This window comes from Nelumbo lutea, chromosome 1 (assembly GCF_056320005.1).
Source record: "Nelumbo lutea isolate HS-2025 chromosome 1, American lotus-T2T, whole genome shotgun sequence".
Classification (NCBI taxonomy): domain Eukaryota; kingdom Viridiplantae; phylum Streptophyta; class Magnoliopsida; order Proteales; family Nelumbonaceae; genus Nelumbo; species Nelumbo lutea.
In genome coordinates, this window is record NC_142684.1 from 97406718 (window position 1) to 97419370 (window position 12653).

The 12653-nt window shown below is 37.2% G+C and overlaps 1 protein-coding gene across 3 annotated transcripts; it reads left to right on the plus strand.

Moving 5' to 3' along the window:
* Positions 1–1324: 1324 nt before the first annotated feature.
* Positions 1325–7773, plus strand: LOC148876313 (TSL-kinase interacting protein 1-like). Of its 3 annotated transcripts, XM_088983195.1 has the most exons (9): positions 1358–1653; positions 1883–1939; positions 3618–3757; positions 4000–4220; positions 4319–4560; positions 4653–4791; positions 4959–5372; positions 7153–7272; positions 7373–7773. In XM_088983195.1, the coding sequence occupies exons 3-9, from the start codon at positions 3631–3633 to the stop codon at positions 7526–7528; spliced, it is 1419 nt and encodes a 472-aa protein (XP_088839321.1). In that variant the 5' UTR covers positions 1358–1653; positions 1883–1939; positions 3618–3630; the 3' UTR covers positions 7529–7773. The 3 variants fall into 3 exon arrangements, with proteins under 3 accessions (XP_088839312.1, XP_088839321.1, XP_088839330.1); XM_088983186.1 differs by lacking the exon at positions 1883–1939 and having other exon boundaries at positions 1325–1653; XM_088983204.1 differs by lacking the exons at positions 1883–1939; positions 3618–3757.
* The last annotated feature ends 4880 nt before the right edge of the window (positions 7774–12653 follow it).

Genomic DNA, 12653 nt, shown 5'->3' on the forward strand with positions numbered 1-12653 from the left:
TAGAGTTCGGAATCACTTCTACCGTTATCTTGAGTTTGGGATTTTGAAAGGTAGTATTGGCAACTGTAATGATAATGGAAACATCAACATCCTCACGAATAGGGTAGTATTGGGTTTTAAAATTAATTTTATACTTTATATGGTGTCATATGCATATGGATTTTGATGGAACATTAACGGATGCTAACGGTAGGGGTATAGCTAGTCAATTGTCAAAAAACTTAGGAGGTACTCTAAGACAATATATAAATAGTAAGGGTAGAGTTAGTCAATTAGCTAAATAGTAAGGATACTTTGAAAAATTTGTCCTTTTGAAAATTATAGTGTGAGCCACCGGTGTTTAGAAAATGCAATAAGGCCTTTTTTCAAAAAGCACTTTGAAAAAATGTCAAAATTTGGAGCTTATTCAAAATGACCTTTGTTCCTTAAAAAGTGCTGATTGAACCTTATTTTCCAAATGCAAACAAATACTTATTGGTGTGATTCTGCCTAAAATACTTTTTCCAATAAATGCTTAAAAATAGTCCCAAACAGGGGCTTATATTAGAGCCTAAGTAGGGTAGATTAAACTGGGCTACTATCTTTTCGTTTGCAATCCCTATCTAGGTGTAAGTGAGTTTGTTATCATGGGTATGGAGTCTGGGCCCTAACCATATGCCATACCACGGCCCAAGTCCAACTCCACTAGTCCTTCATGTTTTAACCTTTAGGGTAAAATACAAAATCTCTCATGAAGTTTCTAACAATCATAAAAACCTCCTCTATAGTTTCATTTTAACAAAGACCTTCCCTGAATTTTTGAAAAACTCAACAAAACCTCCCTTTTGTCATAGTCCCGAACAGAAAACATTAGATTGATGCATCAGTTTTTTCTAAATACCCATTATACCCTTTTATAAATTATTTTATATACAAAATTATTGAAGTAATCCCATCTCTTTTAATGATCATTTGAATAATTTTACATATAAAATTCTAAAATATGTATTTTTGTTGAGTTAAAATGAGATTATTTCAGTAATTTTGTATATAAAATAATTTATAAAATGGTAGAATAGATATTTGGAAAAAAATTAGTGCATCAATCTAACGTTTTCAGCCTGGGAGAGTGATGGAATGGAGGTTTTTGTTGAATTTCTCAAAAGTTCAGGGGAGGTATTTATTAAAATGAAACTATAGGGGAGGTTTTTATGGTTTCCAAAAAATTCAGGGGAGGTATTTATTAAAATGAAACTATAGGGGAGGTTTTTATGGTTGCCAAAAATGCAGGGGAGCTTTTTGAATTATACCCTAACTTTTAAGATACAAAGGTCTTCTCTCTTCCGGTTATCATACCCCTTCTGGATTCGAAAGAGGCGGCATATTTTTTTCTGCGAAATTTTGTATTTGAAACAAGGCGAATCAATTCTCAAAATATTTCGCGGGTTTCTGTGTGTTCTCTGCAGCTCCTTTGTAATTCGTCTTTGAATCTCTAAACTTGGAAGAGAAGAAAGAGATCCGAAACCTCGCTGGGATTGTTCTGCGACGTTCAGATCGCTACGAACGAGGGAGATACGCGTTCGTTATTTATTTTTAACCATTTTCTAGGATTTGTTTCGTTGAATTTCGCTCACTTGACCGATTTCGACTGCAATTCTATAAGACCCATTTGAGGTACTTCTCAAACTATTTGATTTTTAGTAGAACGGTTTTGACTTTGAAGTTCATGTTGAAACCGTCCTTCTGAATTAGAAATGATTTCCTATTTTTGCTTTTAGCCTAAAAAAGCAGTTAAAGCACGTACTAGAAATAGATTCTTCTACAATTTCATAAATGTCGTATTTTATTATGAAGACAGCTTAGACTGTATTCGGTTATGAAATGATGTCAAAACTACAAACAGATGCGTGTGGATATAGATGTGAAAGGACGATGGAGCTGGTAGACAATTTCCTAAATTGTGAGTGACTGTGGAAGTGCCAATCTGGTGTGAGTGTTGCCTTCATTTAATCAATCTTAACATCCAAAGAAGTGGAATACCAAAAGAGAATCACTTTTTTTTTCTTTATTATTATTATTGTTAAGTTTGGTGCTCCTATCACTTTATAAGCTTTGTTGAATAGAGGCAGAAAGTTTTGGGTAGAAGCAGGAATTCTAGAAATTTATATTTAGTTAATTGATCTATTCTAATCAAGCCCATATCCATAGGCAGATTGGTAATGAGATTGACGTAGTAACATATGTAAAATTAGAAGAATCAACTGTTGTGCCGTGTGCAGTGATCTAACAGGATGGTTTACTTGTTCAGGTGACAGGTGATAGTCTACTTTGTTTTGGCATAAATATGGCTTTAGGTGGGCTCTGGCTCCTGAGTTAAGTGGCCCAACCTTTTAATGTAGGTTGGGTTTCGAGAGATTGACTGAACCAACTAGATAACCTTTTTATAATTTAGTGACTTCCTGTTGGACTAGGATCCTAAGGATTTATATAGTCTTAAGAAATTGTGTTGTAAAAATAGTAAAGAGAGCAGATGGAACTTATCGGTAATCGCTTTCCAAACCGAAGTTGTAGTGATGTGAAATTGTTGTAGGAACTCGAAACTGAGAGTTGTAGGAAGATGGAGGGCTGAGTCGTGCCACTTGGTCACTCTCCTTAAAACCGTATTTGCCCCCTACGGTGCAGCCGAGTGATTAACCGGTTGCCAAGATAAAACAGCCAACAGGCCACTGGTAGGCATGCACTCGCTTACCAGACCTCCGCGAACCATAGAAGTTGATGCTCAGATTTCAAAGAAGACAAGGAAGAAAAACTTGTTCTGTAAAAAACTGGGTCGGCCAACACTCTTAGAGTGCTCCCAGACTCGAATGGACACAGAGGTGTCCATTCAGATAGGAGCCTCTTCAAAACAGTGTACCTGTTTGAAGAGGCACAGGGAGGAAGAAGAGACATGAAAACAGAAAAAAATATATTTTGAACTTCGAACAGTCACCTGTTCGAGCAGACGCAAACACATTAAGTTCGAAATTCAAATTCATTTAAAGGATAAAATGATTTGGCGCAACGCGTGCACCCACACCCATGTCCTTGCCCCAGCCCGGCCCGGCTCGGCGTGCATGTGTGAAAAGCACCCCCAAACCCCCCTCACATGCATGGAATATCTATAGTGCTCTCCTCCCATGGGTCCCTATCCATGGAGAGAGCAAAGCTACAAATATACTCATAGGAGTCTTCTCATGCACTCAAGGGTGGGAAGAGGAAAAGACAAAAAACAAAAGGGAGAGGAGAGAGGTTCTTGTAAATTTGAATCTCCCTCCAACAAATTGATACAGCATTTTGCATGAGAATTGAGTTTTTTATGGCATTTTTGTCCTTTATAAAGAGTCTCTATATTCCCTGGTTACACATGATGGGTGAAAGTTATAGTCTTGAAATTTCTACTATGTTAGAATGCAGAAAGTGTCCTTTTTAGCTTTTTCTTGGGAAGAAAATAGGAGCATAAATTGATTGTGCATAATGGTACTAGTTCAGTAGAATTACTGGTTCTTAACCTCCATCTCTCTAAGATTTTAGAGATGGGGGTTTGGAATGCTGTGATGAAGAGGGAGTTGATAATAATCAATGGCTTTGTTTCCCACTAGGCTTGGCTCTACCATGAAAACTGCTAGGCAGCAAAAGAAAACAGGTGAGGCTTCTGCAAAGAGCAAAGCAAGTGCAGACCTTAGTTGCAAGAGAACTAAAACATATGCCAAGAGAACTGGACAGCGGCAAAAAGCAACAAGTAATATGTATCATCTAATTGTTATTGTTCTTTGTATTTTTCGTCACTTGGTAAGGTTTCCTTGGAATTTTCTCTTTGATGTATAATAGTTCTCCCAGTCCTAGTCAGAGTATTGTTTGCTTAATTATAGAGTCATTTAGGAGCTTGTATAGAATTTATAGGATGCATTCAGTTAGCCCATATCTTGGTTTGACTGAATCTTACATAGTTTACTTCTTAATTTTGCATGGTGTTTCTTCTAGGGAAAACTGATACTAGCTTGCATGAAAAAGATGAGCATCCTGTGCCTTCTACACCTCAAGAAAATTTTCAGCAGCTCCCAGTGAAAGAAATAGGTCATTCAAAAGCAAGTGATAATATGACTACAGTTCAGATTGAGCTTGGACAAATGCCTCAACCTTCTAGAAGGATGAAGCTACAGCTTTTTCCCATAGATGAAGGTACTCGCATAGGATTGGAGAAGGTATAGTTAAGAAACTAAGCATTTGATCAGCTAGACATTTTTAATTCTTCATGATAGGTTCATGAAGCATAATTCTTTTATTCTTATATGCTTCATAGGATGGTCATAATCCATACTTGGAGCTCACTCTAAGCTCTAGAAAGAAGGTAGGTTCGGTATTGAAGCATCTCCATAACAAGTGGGACACTTCAACTGTTGCAATGGGTGAGCTTGTGCTTTTTCCCTATAATGTTCGGTTGGAAAATCTTGCTGGTTATAGAAGATGGACAGTGAAAGATGGTGATACAAGTTCAGCAGATGTATATGAAGCCATTGGAAAACCTGCTATTTTCCGTTTAAGGTCTGAACTCTGAAGCATAGTTTAATTCCAAATTCTGGCCATTAAAAATTTACTCAGCTTAATTTGCTAACAAGGACCTTTCTCTCAAACAGATATGGATGGTTCTCTGATCTAGAATCTAAAACTCTTAAGACACCTTTTACATCAAGTGATGTTTTGCAATCTGAAGATGTACAAAAACATTGCAGTGGAATAATTGGTACTATGAATAGACATAAGCAACCATCTGAGGTAAGTGGCTTAGACCAAAAACCATGTCCTGTCCATAATCCACTGAAATCCACTAAATGGGACTATGAATGAGCGTACTCCATTGCATACAGAAACTGAACTTAATTATTATTTTGTTATTTATATATTGATACCTTTTTGGTTTATGCTCTTTTTTCTGTATGTAGGATAATTTGAGAACAAGCAATGGGACTATGCTATCCTCGCTAGCTTGGGCTGACAGTTTAACTAATATAAGCATTGGAGGTCTTCTGTCAGAAACCTCTCTGCAGGGGAATATTAATCAATGCGATCCAGTGCCAACTGCAAATAAATCATCCTTGCAGCAGCTTCCATTTAGCTCTGATTCATTTGATGCTGCTATAGCTGCTCATATATATAGTCGTCCTCAAGGCCCAACACCACCTTCCCTTCTATCACACTCATCGATTTTGGATGCAGAGGAAACATGCCATGCATTTCCATTTCAAAAATTCTCGTTGTCTGGCAAAGAGATCGTGTCTTCATCTAGAAGTGGTTCTTCCAGGGGTTGCAGTCAGGATGCATGTTCCAAGTCATTCAAATTTCCCAATTTTGTTGAGGTATGCTCTCTCGTTGATTCATTTATTATTGATATTACTATTATTGCAACTAGGGAATAGTTGTACTTGAATAATTGTATATCAATTGAATTGCTTTCAAGCGATTGTATTAAATTGCAACAGAGATTCTGTTTATCCATGAAACAGAAAATTCTGTTTTGAGTGACCAAAATTCAGATTCCGATTTTGCTTGACGTTTTGGTCACTCAAATTTTGGTTGTTTATTTTGTTATGATTAAGTTGTTTGACTCGGGGGTTTGTTTGGTTTTTAGTCAGAATCTGAATCAGAATCAGTTGGAATGGATTCTCATTCCTAAGGGAGGGCTAGGGAATGGCCATTCCACTAGGAATGGGAATGGGATTCTGGTTCTGATTCCACTAGGACCATTCTGATTCTGATTCTAGATCCCTATTCCAGAACCAAACGGAGCCTTAGTGTATAGAAGATGATCAGCTTATTTTACTTTGTTCTCTTCTCTACTGCATCTTTATGGAGAATCTTTTGGTCCTTGAATGAAGATTAAGATGGTATTTGGTTTGCTAAGGAATGGCCATCTCATTAGGAGTGGGAATGGGATTCCAATTCTGATTCCACTAGGATCATTCTGATTCCGATTCTAGACCCCTATTCCAACGAACCAAATGGAGCCTTAATATATAGAAGATAATCAGCTTATTTTACTTTGTTCTCTTCTCTACATCTTTATGGAGAATCTTTTGGTTCTTGAATGAAGATGAAGATGGAATTTTCCAGAGCAACAATGCCAGCATAGTGCCAAGTAGGCATTTAACAGAAAAGTGGCCCATTTATTGTTTGGTTGAGTTGTTTAGTTGATAAACGTTTCTGTTGGGTTACATGAGAGCCTTTTATCAGAAAAATGTCAGATCTATGGGCGATCTTTTTACTGTTTGACACGTGTGGTGCCTAGTGATGTTGAGTTGTAAGTAAATGTTTGAAGGCAATTTTTTCTTGTTTTTCGAAGCAACTTTGTACAAAATGTTTATCGGATAAATGCCATTGATGCAAAACAACTACATATTTGGTAGAGGTTATAAACGGAAAATTGAGTACAGGACTCACCACTACTTTGGTCTGGACCTGGTAGATTTTAAGAAGGGAATATCAACACAATGGAATGAGTGAATCTCCCTAGTCATCCGATGTCTTAACCTTTTCTCTGCTGCTAGTGTACCTTATCTTTATCATTTGTATTCAGATTATACTGATTTCACATACCATAATAAAATGCAAAATTTCACATATTGGAAATTTTCTGTTGCTATGATACTGATCAAGGTTCAAAGTATCGATACTTAAGGTGTATCGGCCTGAATTGGTGCTTTTTTTGTGTTTTTTTTTTTTTCGAATCTGGTTCAGAGGGGTTGGTTTAAGGCCCATCCACCCTCTGAACCATGGTCTGACCCAAAACACTCCCGGTAGGGGTGTATCAGAAAGGCCACGATACGATACGTATCAGCCTGTGCTGATATGTAACGATATTTTGAACCTTGATACTGATTTTGAAAACTAGAAAAAATAAGCTTCCAAAATTTGGAAATAAGTTACCATCTCAGCGGCCCCCATTTTTTATTTATTTTTATCATCCATTTCTGACATATGTGTAATTCACACTTGAAAATGAAAACAGAAAACAAAGAAGAATGGGTTTCCACCATTCTTTCATAAAATAGTGAAAACACATTAATTTCTTGAGAAAACTATCTAATGGGAATGATCACATTGGTGAACACCACTGAGCTTGAAGATATGCTTCTGCAGGTGGGAGTGAAAACTGGAAACACACAAGATCAGACTCAAGAACCTAAAGCAGATACACGGCCCCAGACACAAGGAGCAGATAATGGTGAAAACAGCCTTGGGATGTCAGATATCAATCGGGTATTTGAACCTTTTCCTTATATTCCCTTCATTTTTTTAGTAGCTAATCAACTCATATTTAACAAATAGTTTCTGATTGCTTTTTAATAACCTAATGCAGACTGATTCTCTGTGGTCTCTAGACCTAAGCTTGTCATCGTCCCGGCAGATTATTAAAGGAGATAGTGTTAGCCTTGGTGGTTTGTTATCCAACAGTCTAGATGCATTTCAAAGCCGTTCATTCTTTCTAAGAGACGAAATGGTTCCTCCCACTTGAGAAGAAACAAGACAGGCTATCTCATGAAAAATCAATTATTCTGATGCGTTAAGTGTTTACAGAGCATATGACATTGTTATTTTTTCATTCAGACATTATTAAGCTTTTGTAGCACATTATTTGCAGGCGGTCCAATAAATCAAGGGAAAAAATCACTATTTGTTAACTTTTCACTGTTATTATTATACACAATGACGAACAATTCAAACAATTAAAATTTCAATTGGTTACTGTTTCAACCTGAATGAATCTGTCTCCCTCAGTCCCTCTTCAAAGGAGTTAGAGAAGCAGAGATCTAAGTTTTTTTGCTCACTGGTTTGTTTACAGTTCAATTTCATTTGAACTGTTGCAAGTATGGGAGTGCAAATTCTGATTTATTGTGTGTGTGTGAGTTGTTTGAGAAAATGTCAATGTAATTTATATAATAGCAATAGGTGGCACTTGTTGACATTTCAATTTGATATTTGAGTTGTTTTTTGTTATTTATGTAGGTATTTTGGGCTTTTTAATTGGCTTAAGCTCAATAGGCTTAAAGTGCATTAAAAATAGGATCAAGTTGCCAAATCGGTTTGGTTCTAATCTATATATATACTAAAGTAGTTGGTGCCATGCCATATGGCCTTTGCTTTCTCCCTTACCCCAAGAAAGAACTCTCAACCCCTATTTCATATAGCCTTTTTTGTTCTCCCACAAAGCCATGACATCAGTGTCTTCTCCCTCCCTCATTTCAACATCTTAGCATGCTTTCCTTTATGTTTATCACTTTGGATATCCACTCCTAAAACTGCTCCTAAAATCCCTCTCTACCAAAATCTAATCTAATATAGTCAAGTATTACCACTATCCAGTCTAACCCCTATTTTCTCCTAAATTATCTATAATTCTTATTTAAAATAACTAAATTTTAAGTAGTTAAAATAATGAAATTATATAACAAACTTAAAAATTTTATTGGAAGTAGAAAAATTATTATAATATATTTCATAAAATTTGAATTAATAATGAAATTATGTAATAATAGTATAATTTTTAATTTTATGGATTATGAAATTCAATAAGTAATTTTTAAATAACTAAATAATAATATTACTTAAATAATTAAATGATATTGAAAATAACTAATTTTTAAATATTTTAAATATAAAAAAATTAATAACTAAATCATATTTTAAATATTATTTAAATAACAAGTAAAATTGATAAAATAAAAAAATTATGTAATAACTTTAAAAAGTTTATCTAAAACACAAAAAATAATTGTAATAGATTTAGTAATATTTGATAATAAGAATATAAAATATAAATAATTTAAAAATTTTAAATATTATTGAAATAATGAAAATAGATTAAATTATTTAGAGGTATTGAAGCTTTCGAATAACAAAAATAGGTAATAATTTTCAAAAAAAATGTTTTTTATAGATATTAAAAAATAGAATAATAATTAAAGTTATTAATGTACTAATAATAAAAACATTATTGCAATTACATTAATTAATAACTATGGAAAATAACTTTCAGAAAATTTGATATTTATTAATAATAGTTTTAAAATCTTAGTTTATATTTATTATATATTTAAATATACTAAAATTTATATTTGTTGTATTTTTAGTAATTGTTTATTTTACTTTTTGATAAATATATTTTTAATATTTATGTATAAATCTATTTTTGTTTTGTTATTTAATATAAAATTTTCAATAATTATTAGAGATTAAACTATTGTTATTTATTAGAGATTAGACTATTAGTTAAGATGAAATTAGCAGTGTTCACAAGATGGTTTGGTTTAGTTGTAGGTTGTTTGGCCAACCAAATTGACCTAGTCGGGTGGAGAAGTTGGTCACGCGAAACCAACTGACCATTAGTGAAAACTAGGAACTCGGGTTATATTGGTTTGGTTAGTTGGTTCAAAAGATTTAAACTTAAAAAATTAAATTTAAAAAATATAGTGGTATTATTAATAAATAAATAAAAAATTTGGAAAGGATTTTTACATAAAATTAACAAAATTTGTTAAATTGGAAAAATCAAATACATTTCAAAATAAATTGCAAAAGCAGATAGTGGGAAGAAAAAAGTCTTTACTAGGACCAAATTGCAAAAGCCCTCAATCTCTAATAGCCTACACCTCTCCCCTAATCTCTGATCTATCTCTCCCACAAGCAAATCTACTTCATGCCTCTGTTGGCATCTCAGTCTAAAAGAACGAAAGCAAAAGGGGAGTCTGTGCCATTTTTCCATGCCTTAGATGGTTCTTAGCTTGTCTTTGTATGCTCAAAGGACCAAAGAGGAGATGAACCAGAAGACTAAAGCCCCAACGGAGAAGAGAAAAAGGGAAGATGACAACCCGAACAACGACGGCGACAAAAGAAGGAAAAGCAAGTCCCTGACCAGGGGAGGAAACAAGTCAGATCAGTGCTCCCAAACTCCTCCAGTTGAAAGGACGAGCCACATGCCCCTCAACACGAAGCGGGGAGAAATCCTCAACGCAATCAAGGACGCCTCTTATGTGAAGTGGCCGCCTCGATTGAGGGGAGATCGTGCCACTAGGAACAGAAATGTTTGTTGTCATTTCCATAAAGATCACGGTCATAGTACCGAGAATTGTAGAAATCTCCACTTGAGATAGAAGAACTCATCCATCGCGGATACTTGAAAAGTTTTATACAAAAAGAAAATAAAAACCAGACAGATCGGCAAGGGGAACATAGGAGAAATGCTCCTGAGTCCAGTAGCAGACAGAGTGAGCAGCCGCAGAGACAAATGCCGGAAGAGAGACTGATTCGCAGAGTGATCAATATGATTATTGGCGGGTCCATCATCGCAGGCTGCACCACAACAGCAGGGAAAGCCTTGGTTCGCGAATTGGAACATGAAGAGCAGAATCCACCGAAGCGACCTAGGCTCGAAGATCCAATATTCTTTACGGAGGATGATGCACACGGGGTTCAGTATCCCCATGACGATGCCCTGGTCATAAAGATGAAAATCAACGACTTCGAGGTGAAGCGCATCTTGGTCGATTCAGGCAGTTCAACTGACATCCTATTCAAGGACGCATTCAACAAGCTCTAGCTCCAAGAAGGCAATCTCAAGCCGACAGATACACCCCTAGTGGGCTTCAGCAGAGAAGAGGTTAGACCGCTAGGTCGAGTCTTAGTACTCGTAGAGGTTGGCACGTGGCCTAACGTTGTAAGATTCGAGCATACATTCCTAGTGGTCGTGACTCCCTCCCCGTACAACACCATAGTAGGTCGACCAATTACTCACGCACTTCGCGCAGTGGTTTTCACTTACTATATGGCCATGAAATTCCCTACTGATTACGGAGTATGGGTAGTGCGAAGTGACCGGCTCGAGTCTTGCAAGTGTTATGTCGCCTCTCTCAAGGGGAAGGCCAAGCTAGCGGTTGATATCGAGGTTGAGCAACCTGTGGAGTATCCTGAAGAACGAGCTACGCCAACTGAGGAGACGATTCACATACTGGTCTCGAAAGAAGATCTAGCCAGAACTTTCCAGATCGACGCATCGATTGGGGAACCACTCCGTTCTCAGCTGGTATGTTTTTTACTTAAAAATTTAGACGTATTTGCATGGTTCGCGGCAGAGATGCCCGGAATAAATCCTAGTATTATAACTCATAAATTGAATACTGACCTGAATCAACGGAAAAATGCAACCTCACCCCGGAGCACTGGAGGATAGTTGACGAGGAGGTCGGGAAGCTCCTTGCAGCCAATTTCATTAGGGAGGTTCATTACCCGTGCTAGGTGGCTAACCCAGTTCTGGTAAAAAAGGCCAACGGTAAATGGCGCATGTGCGTCGATTATACTGACCTGAATCGAGCTTGCCCGAAGGATTGTATTCCACTCCCTAAGATCGACCGTCTAGTGGACACGACCTCAGGGCATGAGTTGTATTGTTTCCTGGACGCGTACTCAGGATACAACTAGATCCAGATGAACCTTGCCAACAAGGAAAAAATGGCATTCGTGATCGAATTAGGATTGTACTGTTACAAGGTCAGGCCCTTCGGGCTAAAAAATGCTGAGGCGACCTTCCAAAGACTTGTAAACAGACTATTTGAGTCGTTGATCGACAATAAGGTTGAGTGTTATGTAGACGATATGGTTGTTAAGACCTAGTTTTCAAACTGTTTAATAAATGATTTGTAGTGTGTTTTTAAAATTTTGCGCAAGTATAATATAAAATTAAACCCTAACAAGGGTGTCTTCGGTGTCACCTCGGGTAAATTCCTGAACGGTCATATAGCCGCTCTGAGCCGCTTCATGTCCAAATCAGCAAATCGCTAAAGTAAGGACTTTGAGTGGATTGAAGAATGCCAGCTCACCTTCGACAAGCTGAAGAAATACCTAGCTAGCATCCCGGTTTTGACCTGACCGATGAGGGAGATGTTTTAAAGCTGCAACTCTCTACGAGTGATGAGGTAGTTAGCTCGATATTGATAAAAGAAGTAGATCAGGTCCAACGACCTATCTTCTCTGTCAGTAAAGTTTTGTAGGATGCCGAAACGAGATACCCGAAGATCAAAAAATTGGCGTACGCGCTGGTCATTGCAGCTCGGAAGCTTCGTTCGTACTTCCAAGCCCACACTGTTGTCGTCCTCACCAACAAACCTCTAAGGCAAATATTACTAAAGTTCGAGGTATCTGGTAGACTGACGAAGTGGGCCATCGAACTCAGCGATTACGACATCCGATACGAGCCTCGAACAGCGATTAAGGCCCAAGCCTTGGCCGATTTCGTTGCAAAATGCACCTTCCGCACTGCAGTCCCTGAATTGATCGAGCTCGAGCACAGAGAGGACAACCAATGCGGCACTAATCCCGGTTAGAGCAAGGCTAACCTGGGACGAGGAGCCCTGGATCCTTCACGTAGATGACTCATCTAATCAACAAGGAAGTGGAGCCGTCATTATTCTGTACGGTCCAAGCGGGGTGAAGCTGGAGTACGCACTTCGGTTCGAGTTTGAAGCATCCAATAACAAAGCAGAGTATGAAGCACTGATAGTCGGGCTCACCTTAGCAAACGAAGTGTAAGCAAAACACATTGTCATATGCAGTGATTCTCAGCTCGTGGTCAACCAGGTCATTGGTGA